The 12,986-nt window shown below is 31.0% G+C and overlaps 1 protein-coding gene across 1 annotated transcript; it reads left to right on the top strand.

Moving 5' to 3' along the window:
• The first annotated feature begins 429 nt into the window (after positions 1-429).
• On the top strand, positions 430-12,917 carry Tfb1 (transcription factor B1). Its single transcript, XM_074141166.1, has 12 exons — positions 430-648; positions 2,614-2,792; positions 2,866-3,067; positions 5,193-5,349; positions 5,451-5,694; positions 6,599-6,746; positions 7,884-8,055; positions 8,300-8,389; positions 8,494-8,725; positions 8,848-9,023; positions 9,570-9,728; positions 11,131-12,917. Exons 2-11 carry the CDS (start codon positions 2,639-2,641, stop codon positions 9,696-9,698), a joined length of 1,704 nt encoding a protein of 567 aa, XP_073997267.1. The 5' UTR covers positions 430-648; positions 2,614-2,638; the 3' UTR covers positions 9,699-9,728; positions 11,131-12,917.
• Positions 12,918-12,986: the final 69 nt, after the last annotated feature.

Below are 12,986 nucleotides of genomic sequence, written 5' to 3'. Positions count from 1 at the left end.
AACAACAAGACTAGTATGCCGCAGCTGCTTAGTCTAACAATTCCATTACGTATAAAACTAATATTAATAAGTGATAAAAATCCATTCTTGTTTTTTAAATTATTTCCATCAAAAGATAGGTAAATGTGACTCATCTTCTCTCATTAAACGGTTGGTTATCCTTTTATATTTCTCCAAAATTATACTTAATCATTATTTAAAATTAATAAGTTTAACAGAAAGATCCTAATTTTGAAGCATTAATCGAAGAAAATATTGCAAATAGAATTAAGATATTGTATTAATAATGATTAACAGTATTTACTCCATATTTACTTTTTACAAAATGACCTAACTCATTTATAAACTTGTTTGACAATAGTTTTGGCTTTGTATAAGTTTAATTCGCAAGTAAATAATATTTTCTCTAAAAATAAATTACAGTTTTATGGTAAAATAATTGTAAAAATGGAAATTCCAAAGAGATATCATATGGTATTATGGTTATTGTAGAAATGTTACCTCGATGCAAGGTTGCCAGACAGATTGCCTATGTGTTCAGTACGCTCATGTTCGCCTCTGTTGTGATGTCGCTTCACGTTTGCAATGGATTCCTGGCATGGAGGACGTATCACTGTTCGCTCTTCCTTCATGTAGCAATTTCAATAGGTAAATACACAGTTTAATATATCAAAACCCATCTACTAATTCCAAAATCCCAATATAAAATCATTGTGATTGAAAATATTTATAGATTATGTCATTTGCACTTGAATATTGTGAATTTATTAAGGGGACCTTGTTTTACACCTCCCCACACTAATGGCGGCCAGTCTTTTCAGTGTTTTTCTACTACTTGAGTTTGTGACTCATACTTATCATTATTTTCTTCTGAATTTTGTTTTATTATCACAATTCTTGAAATCATTTTTTTTCCAATTAATTTTTGAATTTTTAGAGTAATTAAGAATATTTATTTCGGACCGATTGGAAACTATTATCTTAGTAGAACTCGTATATTCTTATAAATTATTATTTTGATGTATCTAAATATTGCGGTTTAAAACAAAGATGTATTGTGTGAAACGATTTTTTTTTTTCAACTTCAGACCCTTTTTTTGTTTTTATTTTATCTTTAAAATCAAACACATGAAATGTTCTCCGATATATTACATGTAGTACATTCTCGAATAACAGTGCCTAAAATTGTATAGTAAAATTATGTCTTACCAAACTTCTGGAGTTGTGTGAACTATTCCAAACATTACATTAAGTCGTGTGAATAATGATACAACTTCTGTAAACCTAATTGCACCTATTATTCTTCTTTTTTAGTAACTTAGATAATTAATCTAAAATATTATCTCAATTTTTAGTAAAAAAGGTATATTTGAATATATAGATTTCAGTAATTTCATCCATTCCATTGTTTAGTTAGAAGTGACCATATATGTTCTGGTAATTTAAGTTATTCTTTAGCTGTTTTACACGTTAATAGGTGTTATTAGAAGCATATTTCTGTATCTGAAGGTTATGTCTTTGGGTTATTTTTTTCGTGAATTAGAATTTAACCTATTTTGCTATTTCTTTTAATAAATGATAAGAATTTTAAATCTATAAATTAATTCCATTTCTGTATTTTCTACATTGTAGATCAATCGGATTTATAAAATTTCATTAATTTTAAATGATAAGTTAATTCTTTTGCCAAAGCATGCTCAAGGTTCATTATATTTAACTCCTCAACATTTCCCTTTAGCATTTGATACTAAAACGTCTAGGTAATATTTTTTACCTTTGTAAGTTTTTAAGCCCATTCCATTTAAGTAATTGTATGCAATTTTTAATTAGCGTCACAAATTTGTCTTAGTGATAAATGAGTAGGTTTCAAGTTATTTCTTATGTTTAATTCGATTAAATTAATTAAAAGATTAAGGCCCAAACCTATTTTTTGTATAAGGATTCTTTATTTATTGGTGAATATTCTTAATGTTAATCCTGTGACAGGATTCTTGATTACTTCTTCTGCTTATGACTAGCTCGCTTTAAAGTCGACCTGTATTGCTTCTAGTCACACCTTACATTTTGGATTCGAAGTTTCCTTGTTCTTAACCCTTTTTCTCCACTAGGCTTCCATGTTATTTGCAAACACAACCTCTTATTTTATGTGCAGTGTCGAGAGCGTTAATGTAGTGTCAAGTTGTTAATTTCAGTCATTTTCATCAGACTAATCCATTTCTTCTTTAATATAAGCTCCTAAGTTATGGAATAGTCATCTATAATATGTATATATTAAAGTAATGCTTCTTTTTAAATTGTTTTTGGTAGAAAAAATCTTTGAAATTAAAATAGATTTGAGAAATAAAGGTTAAAATATTGCGATAGATTATTCTTTACTTGTATTATTAGCTTTCTAGTTAATGTTGTTGCTAGCGATTAGTTTTTAAATAAGGAAAGTTTGCAATTTTGCTTGGTTATCTAAGAGGATCACATTATAGATTAAAGGCAACTACATTTTGTGTGATGTAGTATTTCATAGAGTTGCAATCATTCATACTCGCAACAATGCTTAAGCTTATAAAACACCTAATAATAACTAGTACATTTGTCATTATCTTTATTTTGTGTCTCTAGGTGTTATATTTAATTTTGACTCGGGATGAGCAGTAAATCGGAAGACGTATTACTACAAGTTTCTCAGGTTAGGTATAAAAAAGGCGATGGAACTTTATATTTGATGAGTGAACGCCTAGCGTGGATACTAGAGCACAAGGATACTGTTTCAGTTAGTCATAGATATGCTGATATTAAATGTAAGTTCAACATTATTAGTTTAAAATAAGAGTAAATTTAAATAATTATTCTTACATTTAAACTTTTTTATAGTACAAAAAATTTCACCAGAGGGCAAACCCAAAATTCAGTTGCAAGTGGTATTACATGATAACACTACTTCAACGTTCCAATTTGTATCTAGACAAGGAACGGCTGCAGCGATTAAAGAACGGGATAAGGTGAAAGATTTACTTGTTAGCTTGCTTCCTAAATTCAAGAGGAAGGTTAATAAGGAATTAGAAGAGAAGAATAGGTTAGTGTAAAAGCAATTCATTTTTTTTTTTTTTTTTTTTTTTTTTTTAATTTTGTTTGTTACAGTTACGGTTTTTAACGGAAAAAAGGGTAAAAGTCTAGTTTGGTTGGTCATTCACGTGATCATATTTTTAAGCACATTTTTAACATTACAAAAATTTGTTACTTACAGAGTGGTCTGTGCAAAACAATAATTCACTTCTTTCTAGAGTTTTTCATTGATTTTGTTTTATTTAAGAAGATAGTTTACATTAAAGGTGCATGGGACTGAGCTCCTCGGAAAGTGCTGCAATCTTGCCCCACGCACAGTAGTTAGTAATTAGTTTATTTTACATTTACCGATAATTATTTTGGACAGTCTTAGATAAACAAGTTAATTTTCAATACAGTTTTTTTTTTGTTCAGTCGAGTTACATCCATTTTTTTAATACTAAAATAGTCAAACGTATTTTTTGTCTTCTTATGTGCTGGGCAAATTAAAAAACTTAATTTCATACTTGATTTTTATGTTCCACATTATGGCCATCTAATTACATCAGAGACTTCTCTAAAGCCATCTTCGGTTTATAAAATAACATTTTTTGTTTAATGTTATACTAAGTACTGTATAAAAATTTCAAATTAATATGCCTATTAATATACCATTGATTTATTTGTATTATAAATCTCCATGTCATCTTACTGTCACATTTGTTTAGATGTATAATTGGTTTCACCATTATCTGTGTAAATATAATTACAACAGGAATGAAACTAATTCTCAGTTACCTGTAAATATTTCGTAGTTGATAGCTTCTGATCTTCCTTGCAAAAATAAATCAATATTAATTATCTATCAAAAAAATCTGTGGATAGGATCTTTAATGAAATGCAATTTGTATCATTAAAACATAGTAAAAAAACTTAAATAAATGGTCATACTAATGTAAAATCCTAGCCAGGCCCCTTGTAAACTCAAGTTCTTAGGAAGACATGTTTTACCGAATTACCTATAATACTTCAGAGAAGGTTTTTTTGTGTTGAACCACTTTTCTTTTAAGATCCGTGGCTATTTTCTAAGTATTGAAAACATTCTCTTCTCTAAAGTTTTAGATTTATAAGCTGATTCAATTTTGAAATATTTATGTTCTCTGTTTACCTCTGTTTCTTCTAACATGTTTTTTTATTTCTATTACTCTACTAAGCGATTTTGGGTTTACACCGAAAATATCGTGTTTAAAAGTCCCCTGAGTCTGAAAAAGTGGTATTAACAAATTGGTGTTTTGTGACCACCATATTTAAAAAAAGAAAATCTTTTTGGTCAAAATTTGACAATCGGCATTACCATTACTGAACCAATTTTTCAGGTGTTTAGGATTTTTTTTTTATAAAAGACTCCCATGATTTTTGGGGGACTCTGTATACTAGTTGCATTTATGTAGATAATAACTTTTATTAGAAACCCTTTTCCCAGGAAAATGCGATTAAGGTCACTTAAGTGTGAGGAGGCGGATGAGAAATTCCTCTTAAGCAGCCGCAATCAACCTTTTTTTGCCTTCAGGCCGTATACCGATTTTTTAGCTACGTAACGTGGGCCTCACAAATAGAAAGTGAATCAGTTCATGTTGTGAACTAATGGCAAAAAAGGGTTCTTTATTACACTGCCTTGTGTTTAAGAATCTTGATAGATTATTCTATTGATTGTAGAAAGCTATGTAAACAGATCAACCTATCAATCGTGTGTCTACGATAAAAACAATACCCAAAAAGTATTTGATGACTACGATTGTTTTGGGTCGCATATAAAAGCTAAATGGGCTGCATGTGGCCCGTGGACCGCAGATTTAGTGTTATTTCTGTTAACCATCTTGGTGTCAAAGTAAACATTAAAAATGAACTAATAAAAATAGTAATAATTTTGTGCTGTAACAGCTCGAGAAATAAGTCAAAATAGAACATATGTATTTCTTTAAAAAAAAGGGTGTTTCCTTTAAAATGAAGATGGACTCAGAAAAGTCCAAAATGGCTTAAGATACAAGATGTTATAAATGTATAATCTTTTATGAGTATGTAAAGAAGAAACAGAAGAACTGAATTTTTGCTAAACATGACTGTAATAATTTCTTCAATTCTTACTTTTATTACAGGTTGTTATCAGAAAATCCTGGTTTACTTCAGTTGTACAGAGACCTTGTTATAACCGAAGTAGTTACATCAGAGGAGTTCTGGGCTAATCATGCTAAGGCTTACATGAACAGAAGTGACCATACTAAACAGACAATAGGAATTTCAGGAGCCTTTCTTGTACGTAGAACTTGTCCATTATAGATATTCGAATAGTACAACAGGTATTTGTTAGAAAAATCTGTTTCATGAATGCACAACTATAATATATTACATTTCAGGCGGATATTAAGCCACAGACTGATGGATGCAATGGATTGAAATACAATCTGACTCAAGATATAATGGAATCAGTGTTTAGAACTTATCCAGCAGTGAGGCAAAAACATCGAGAATCCGTACCTCATAAAATGACAGAATCACAATTCTGGACGAAATTTTTTCAAAGCCATTATTTCCATAGAGATAGAATTAATGCTGGTACTAAAGATATTTTCACTGAATGTGCCAAAATAGATGATCAAGGTATGAAAAAGCTTATCTTTATGCTTAGAATTTTTTTATAAAGTTTCTTTTCAAATTTTTATATTTGTAAGCAAATTAAACAATTAGAAATAAAAGCGAGATTAGGTTAGCAGTGCTTTGATTTTTTCGTCGAAGCCCGCATTGAATTCAGACTTTCAATTCATCATACATTAAACTGTCCGGTAGGACAGCTGTATACGGTTTGATCGTCAAAAAGTGAATATCAAAAGATGCCATAAACCGCTATTTCCATTTTATGAGAAAGGAAAAAAAGAAACATACAAAAAATGTTCTTAAATTATTCTCTTACATTCAACAACCGTCTGGAGAGCACTTGCGTGCTTCACTTAAAAAATTAATCTTTAGAAAAGAATAAAGAATAAAAGAAAGAATAATAAGAATAATCCTGAGACAGTAGTCATAGATAGCTGTGGATCGTATTTCTGGTAGGTCCAAGAGGATAATTTGTAAAGTCGTTGAGCGTTTTCTGGCTGAGAATTAAGTCTTTACCAATTCGTTCTTGATGGGCTTTCAATGAATGCCGACTCTTAATGCCAGAAGTTGTTGTATGTACTAATAAATAGGCCTACGTGTTGTTAACCGATTCAAAAATGAATATTCTGGTTCTTTATTGAAATTTTTTGGTAAAGGCTTTTATGTTTAATTGTTGGTTAATACCAAAAATTTAGTTAAATTAGCAATAATATCCATCTCCGTTCACTTCATTTCACTATAGCTGTTGGTAGGCCTGCATGAAAAAATAGTCGGATCATTTTACTTTTGATGCTATATCTAATTAATGTTTGTAATTGCTTAGGAAATTTGGGTAAATGTGTTAAATATAAAATTGAGTAGTTTGAACGTAATTTTGTAATAAAAGTAGTTAAATAATTTTGTTTTTCAGTGATGTCAAAGGAAATGTCAGATGGCTTGGAAGATCCATTAGTTGATTTATCATCCTTTCAAGATGTGAACTTTGGAGATGGTTACGGTTCAACACCAGATCCAAAAGGAACATTCCAAAACATTGTACATCAGAGTATGATCAAAAGGTAGGTAATTGGTTTTTATAGTCCATTTAATTTTGCTGAAGCAGAAAGAAGTATTGCTTTATGTAAATGGATCGAACTTACTTTTACACCAGAATTGCTTGCTTCGTAGCTACTCTTGTCCGAAAAAAGGGCGTTTACAAACGTATCTGCCTAGGATCTAAATTTTAAGTTAATCAGTACCTCGGAGGTGTACAACACTAAGTCCATTTTTTCAAAATATTTTTTTTTTTAATGTTTCTAATAAAAAGTTATTGATTTTTATTACATAATCGTTTGTTAAAGTGCATCTATGTTACTTATTATCGACCAAAGATTTAAGCAAAACAACTCCCGTGGGCTTATAAGTGAGAAAAAACCGCGTAAAAAAATATTTCATTTGCTCTCCTGTAAAAAATTAAAAGTGTGACATAGTGTTGTGTACCTCCGACGTATTGTTATATAAACCTTAAAACTAAAAATGATTTATAGGCATCTGTATTTGATCTAAACATTCTTCCAAAAAAGTTCAATTAAATGCCACTATCGGAGGATGACGTCATTTTTTTTTTGGTGCTTTAAGGCGCGTCAACATCTAAGGTTATTGGCGCCTGGAGCTTTTTCCAGTGTACTGCCGGCCTCCGGACAGTGTTCTCTCGTTACAGACAACACTGTCCATCACCGGACAGTGAGCTGTAAGAAGTTCCTAGGAAGAGAAAATCTAAGGGTCAGCAGCTGGATTCGAACCCGGGACCTCCGCGTGGGAGTCCAGTATGCTAACCTCATAGCTAATCCCTTCCCTATGACGTCAACATTCTTTTCAAATCTATTTCTATATTTAGTAATTTAATTTTTTATCTAAATTGGATTTAATGAACTGATGAAATGTGTTCCTGTTTCTCTGATTCCTTGATAAATGACAAGCAGACTTTTTTAAACATATTTTATTGAAATTATGTTTAAAAATCTATTGTCAAGTATTAAGTAAGTTACAATAAGAGTAAATCGTTTGAAATTAATAGAGACTTATTAATTAATCTTGAATTGCAAAGTTTGTGTTACGACAGATAAGGAACTAAAAAACAAAAATCTTTAGGAAATTAGATGTTTAATTTTTTTTAAAAATGAAATGTCTAACCTCATCTTTTATGCCTATTATAGGTTTAATCAACATTCAATTATGGTAATGAAAGCTTGGCAAGTAGGCAGTACAGAATCAGATAGTCAGCAGATTGGTGGAATTGTAAATGGTACATCTAATAATCCAACTTTATCTCGCAAAAACACCGCTGTTTCAGATTCATCTGATGCCCCGGAAATTGCCGCTAAAAAAGTAACTATTTTGGATTTCATTTTTTAAAAAAACCCGAAAACTAATTTGGAATTTATTGAAGTAAAAGTTATTGAATATGAATTAAAAACAAAATCCGTACAGCCATTGTATGGAATATTAAAATGATTACTTTTGTTGCACTTCGTTCGATTGTGCAGATTGTGAACTTTTGCCTTTCTGATGAGACCAATGAGATTTTTGTTCACTTATTCGGAGTTAATTTTTATTTATTATATTTTTACAGAAAAAAATACAAGAGAAAATAACTTACGACGACCTTGAAGTTGATCAAAGTAACAAAACTCCTACACCTATCAAACTTAATTTATCTAAAGTAAGTAAATACTTGAATAAGTTCTACTTTATCACTTCTATTTTTATTTGTTTTTCATCTATATTCACAAACTGTTATCATATAAAATAATTTTCCTAATTCAGGTTGAAAGATATCTACAAGGCCCTTCTACGTCAGACGATTGTGCAGGTTCTTCGGAAATGGATCCTCACTCGTTAAGAGAGGCAATGAGACGTTTTAGAGAAGATGCAAGAATGTGGCCAATGCATTCGGACAATCATATTCTTGTACCACCTTCAACAGCAGTTGCATCACTTGGTGAACTAACCCCTGGTGGAGCTTTAATGAAAGCCCACCATGATGATTCACTAGCTCGTAAGTAAAAATTAAAGCTCAACTTTCTTGTTCTTTTTTAAAGAAGAAAAGAAACATAACTTTTTGTGGAATGTATTTAAAATTGAGTATTTATTTTTATTAAATAAAATCTCCTTAATTAGAGGTGGTGTCTGAACAACTAGCTTTGGAAGTGAAGAGTTTGTATAGTTCTTCTAGTGAACTGTTGAGGCACTTTTGGGCTTGTTTTCCACCCACAACTCCAGAGCTAGAGTCCAAAGCTGAACATATGTATAGTGCTCTTAGAAGATTTCACAATGCCAGAATTAAACCATTTGAGGTATGTTATTTTGAGAATGTAATCAAGATCATTAATAAGGGACCTTGGGTACCTAAAAATCAAAATCAGTAATTCTGTTCTTTGTAAACTAATGGAGAAGTTCTTTTTTTGTGAAAACTTTCTTCTTTATTTAAAATCCGTTGGTGGTAATGCATTTGCGTGAAATTATCCTTTTACTATAGTGGAACTTACCTTTAAGTTGTGCAATCTTACATCATTGGACGCGTATCTTTATTTTAACGTGCACATATTTATCATTTGTATTTTCATTCTTTTTTAGACTACGTTACTCACCATAATCCCCCTTATCGTATTTTACACTATAATTTGCTAATCTGCTATTCAAGGTTCCAACGGCATAAAACTTGGAATGATTCTGTACCATTTTGGGTATTGACGTAAATCTCAAATATGATGGATTTTCGCCATAATAAATTTTTCTCGCTAAAGACCTAATTTTCGTGAAATAAGTTTTATTTTTAACTTAATTTAGCTTCTATAAAGTTTTTATTTATTTTTTTTTTAATTAAAAATGTTTTTTTACAGAACAAAGTAATGTTGGATTATTCTCCGTTAAGTCAACAGTTAACTGCACATCTCAATCAGTTATTAAAAACAGCATATAACAAGTACGAAGTTTGGCAGTCGAGAAGAAAAGCATTAGGAGTTAGATAACATTTTACTTCAGTTACTTCATTCTCATAGGTAATTATAATGATAACTACGAGGGTCGTTTGAAAAGTCCGTGCAAAAATAAAAACTACTTAATTTTTTGGGGTAAACCTTTTTTATTTTTCAACATAGTCTCCTTTTAGGCTTATACACTTCGTCCAACGCTGCTCTAGTTTTTATTAATCCCTTCCGAATAATAGGATTTGTCCAAGTCTGAAAGATAGCCATTCGTTTCTGCAATCACCTCCTCGTTTGAATAAAAATTTTTTCCCGCCAGCCATTTCTTCATATTGGGCAACAAATAGTAGTCCGAGGGAGCCAAGTCTGGAGAATAGGGGGGATGTGAAACGAGTTGGAACCCTATTTCCATTAATTTTGCGACCACAACTGCTGAGGTGTGAGCTGGTGCGTTGTCGTGATGGAAAAGGACTATTTTGTGGGTCAATCGTGGGCGTTTTTCTTGCAGCTCGGTTTTCAAACGGTCCAATAACGATGAATAATATGCACCTGTAATAGTTTTACCCTTTTCCAGATAGTCGATGAGGATTATTCCTTGCGAATCCCAAAAGACAGTCGCCATAATCTTTCCGGCCGAAGGAACGGTCTTCGCCTTTTTTGGCGCAGATTCCCCCTTGGTAACCCATTGTTTACGATTGTTCTTTGGTCTCTTAGGAGTGTAGTGATGTATCCATGTTTCATCCACAGTGACGAAACGACGCTTAAAGTCCTGCGGATTCTTCTGGAACAGCTGCAAACCGTCCTTGCAACACTTCACACGATTTCGTTTTTGGTCAAGCGTGAGCAATCGCGGCACCCATCTTGCGGATAGCTTTGTCATGTCCAAATGTTGATGCAAAATATTATGTACCCGTTCATTCGAGATGCCCACAGCACTAGCAATCTCACGCACCTTCACTCTTCTGTCATCCATCACCATATCATGGATTTTATCAATGATTTCTGGAGTAGTAACCTCAACAGGGCGTCCAGAACGTTCAGCGTCACTTGTGCCCATATGGCCACTCCGAAAATTTTGAAACCACTTATAAACTGTTCTAATCGAAGGTGCAGAGTCACCATAATGTTTATCAAGCTTCTCTTTAGTCTCCTGAGGCGTTTTGCCTTTCATAAAGTAGTGTTTAATCAACACACGAAATTCTTTTTCGTCCATTTTTTGAAAATCACTCGACTTCCTCGATTCAAACGAATGCCAAACACAAAGAAATAGACCGATCTGGCTGAAACTTGGTGTGTGTTCTTCCAAGAGATGCTACTAACTAAATATAACCTCGATACGCGCCAGTAGTGCTATCTCTCTGACTTTGCATGGACTTTTCAAACGACCTTCGTACGCTAACCACTGAGCTAATCTCCTCCCTATTATCATTATTAATATTAGTTGAAACTTTATCAGATCATTTTTTTTTTGTTTCAGGTCAAATTTGGACTTGGCTCCTCTGTAAAAACATTTTTTATCGATTGAGATAACATATTGCTCGAGCTCATTGTATTCGATGTATATAGCCACTTAAAAGTTTTCTCCGAAAATTGTAAATTGTTGTCCATATAGCTTTTCCTAAATCAATTGGAAAAAAGAGACATCTTCACCACATTATATGTGCCCTTACGTTATTATTTATTGAGTAATCAACTTATTTGTTTTGTTTTAAGAGTAGACATTATTTCTTTAACATTTTCCAATTCTCTAGTCGAATTAATAAATAAAATTTTTTTTTTTGATGTACCATAATATATTATATATTTTTGAGTTGTAGATGTAACTTTTTATGATCTACCAATATTCTAAAGTCATCAAATTCTAGTGCAGAGAAATAATCTGTAGTAATATTAAATTGTTTTTGCTTGTTAGGGAGTTTTCATTTGTTAAATTTTGGGCTTCCTTGAAAATATTCAGTAAGTTATTTGCGATGGAGGATTTATGAGGTAATGTACAATCTGTTTTAATTTTTCGTTCCTTTTTACGGTCCAAATGAAACATCTGCTGTAGAAATTCGTCCAATAGCGGATGGATCATCAGTTTTTGGGAGAGTTTTACGAAGCACTCTTTGAATATTTACGGGACAAGCTGAGCTTAGATTCAATAATTCATTAGTTGCCACCAAAATAGATTTGGATAGATTTTATTGTAGAATTTGATTGCTCAGTGCTAACCTCCCGTGTTTAAAAAAAAAAAATGGAGTTTGAAATTAGATTAAATTAGTAAAACTACATTTTTTTGATATTTCTCATTGATGTACCAGCAATACCTCGTACAATTTTTTTGTAAGTTTTATAAAATATCACATTGAACAAAGGATTGCAACAAGTTTTCTAGTAATATAGTACAAATCTCAAGGAAGCGTTTTATTTTATTTTTTTCCAAATATTCTTAATGAAACTCTATTTTAGTTGCACTGTTTTGTTCTCGTTTTTTCTTCTTGCTAGTTAATTATTTGTTTTAAATGTTTGGCACCTAAAGGTAATTTTTAATAATAATAATGAATGAGGTGCTGTTATTTTTTCTGTGCATACTGAGTGTTGTCTGTCTCCAATTATGTATCTTTGTTTTTTTTAATCTTAGAAGATATATGTATATTTAATTACGAGCTTTTCAAGTACCAAAATTTTTATTTATTAATCTAGTTGTCCATTGTTTACTTGTACAGCTCTTTTTATAATTAGTAATAGTTATTTGTCAATTTAAAATAAAATATTAATAAGATACAGGAACCTTTATTCCAAGTCTTTCTGTGAACAATATTTTGTTTAATTAGACTTAGTCAATAATATATTTTTTAAACAAATTTCTTTAGTGTTTTACAAAGGAAATATTTAATTTTAAAATTGAAAATTTTTTAGAAAAAAAAAAGTATTGCGATTATGTTTTATTTAATTTTTTTTTTTTGAAGTTGAAAAGTGCCTCGCAAGAAACAATTCAAAGTTTCGTATTATTTTTGGGGCCAAATATTTTGGAATGAGAATATTATTTAAAGCCAAATTATTTGGTTTAATTTCTGTATTTTATTTTGTAAATTGTAAATTTCACTTAGAATACATAATTTAAAAAAAAAGAACAGGAAGAACAAAATTAGTGCCCAATTCTGATGTTATAATATATTTTCTTTCAAATTGTTAAAAGTACACACAAAAATTCATTTTTTTCCCCCTTTTATTTTTACTGGGCTAATTTTTTGTTGTAATAAAATTTTGTTACATTTGCAATTGTCTTGTAAGTTGTTTTTATACCTAAAATACGTACCATGGTTTGGGAATACTTAACTGGAACCCAAG

Source organism: Rhodnius prolixus, unplaced genomic scaffold (assembly GCF_049639745.1).
Source record: "Rhodnius prolixus isolate KJV_2025 unplaced genomic scaffold, Rpr scaffold_6, whole genome shotgun sequence".
Classification (NCBI taxonomy): domain Eukaryota; kingdom Metazoa; phylum Arthropoda; class Insecta; order Hemiptera; family Reduviidae; genus Rhodnius; species Rhodnius prolixus.
The sequence above is the reverse complement of the archived record's forward strand: the minus strand, read 5'-3'. Positions and strand labels throughout refer to the sequence as shown.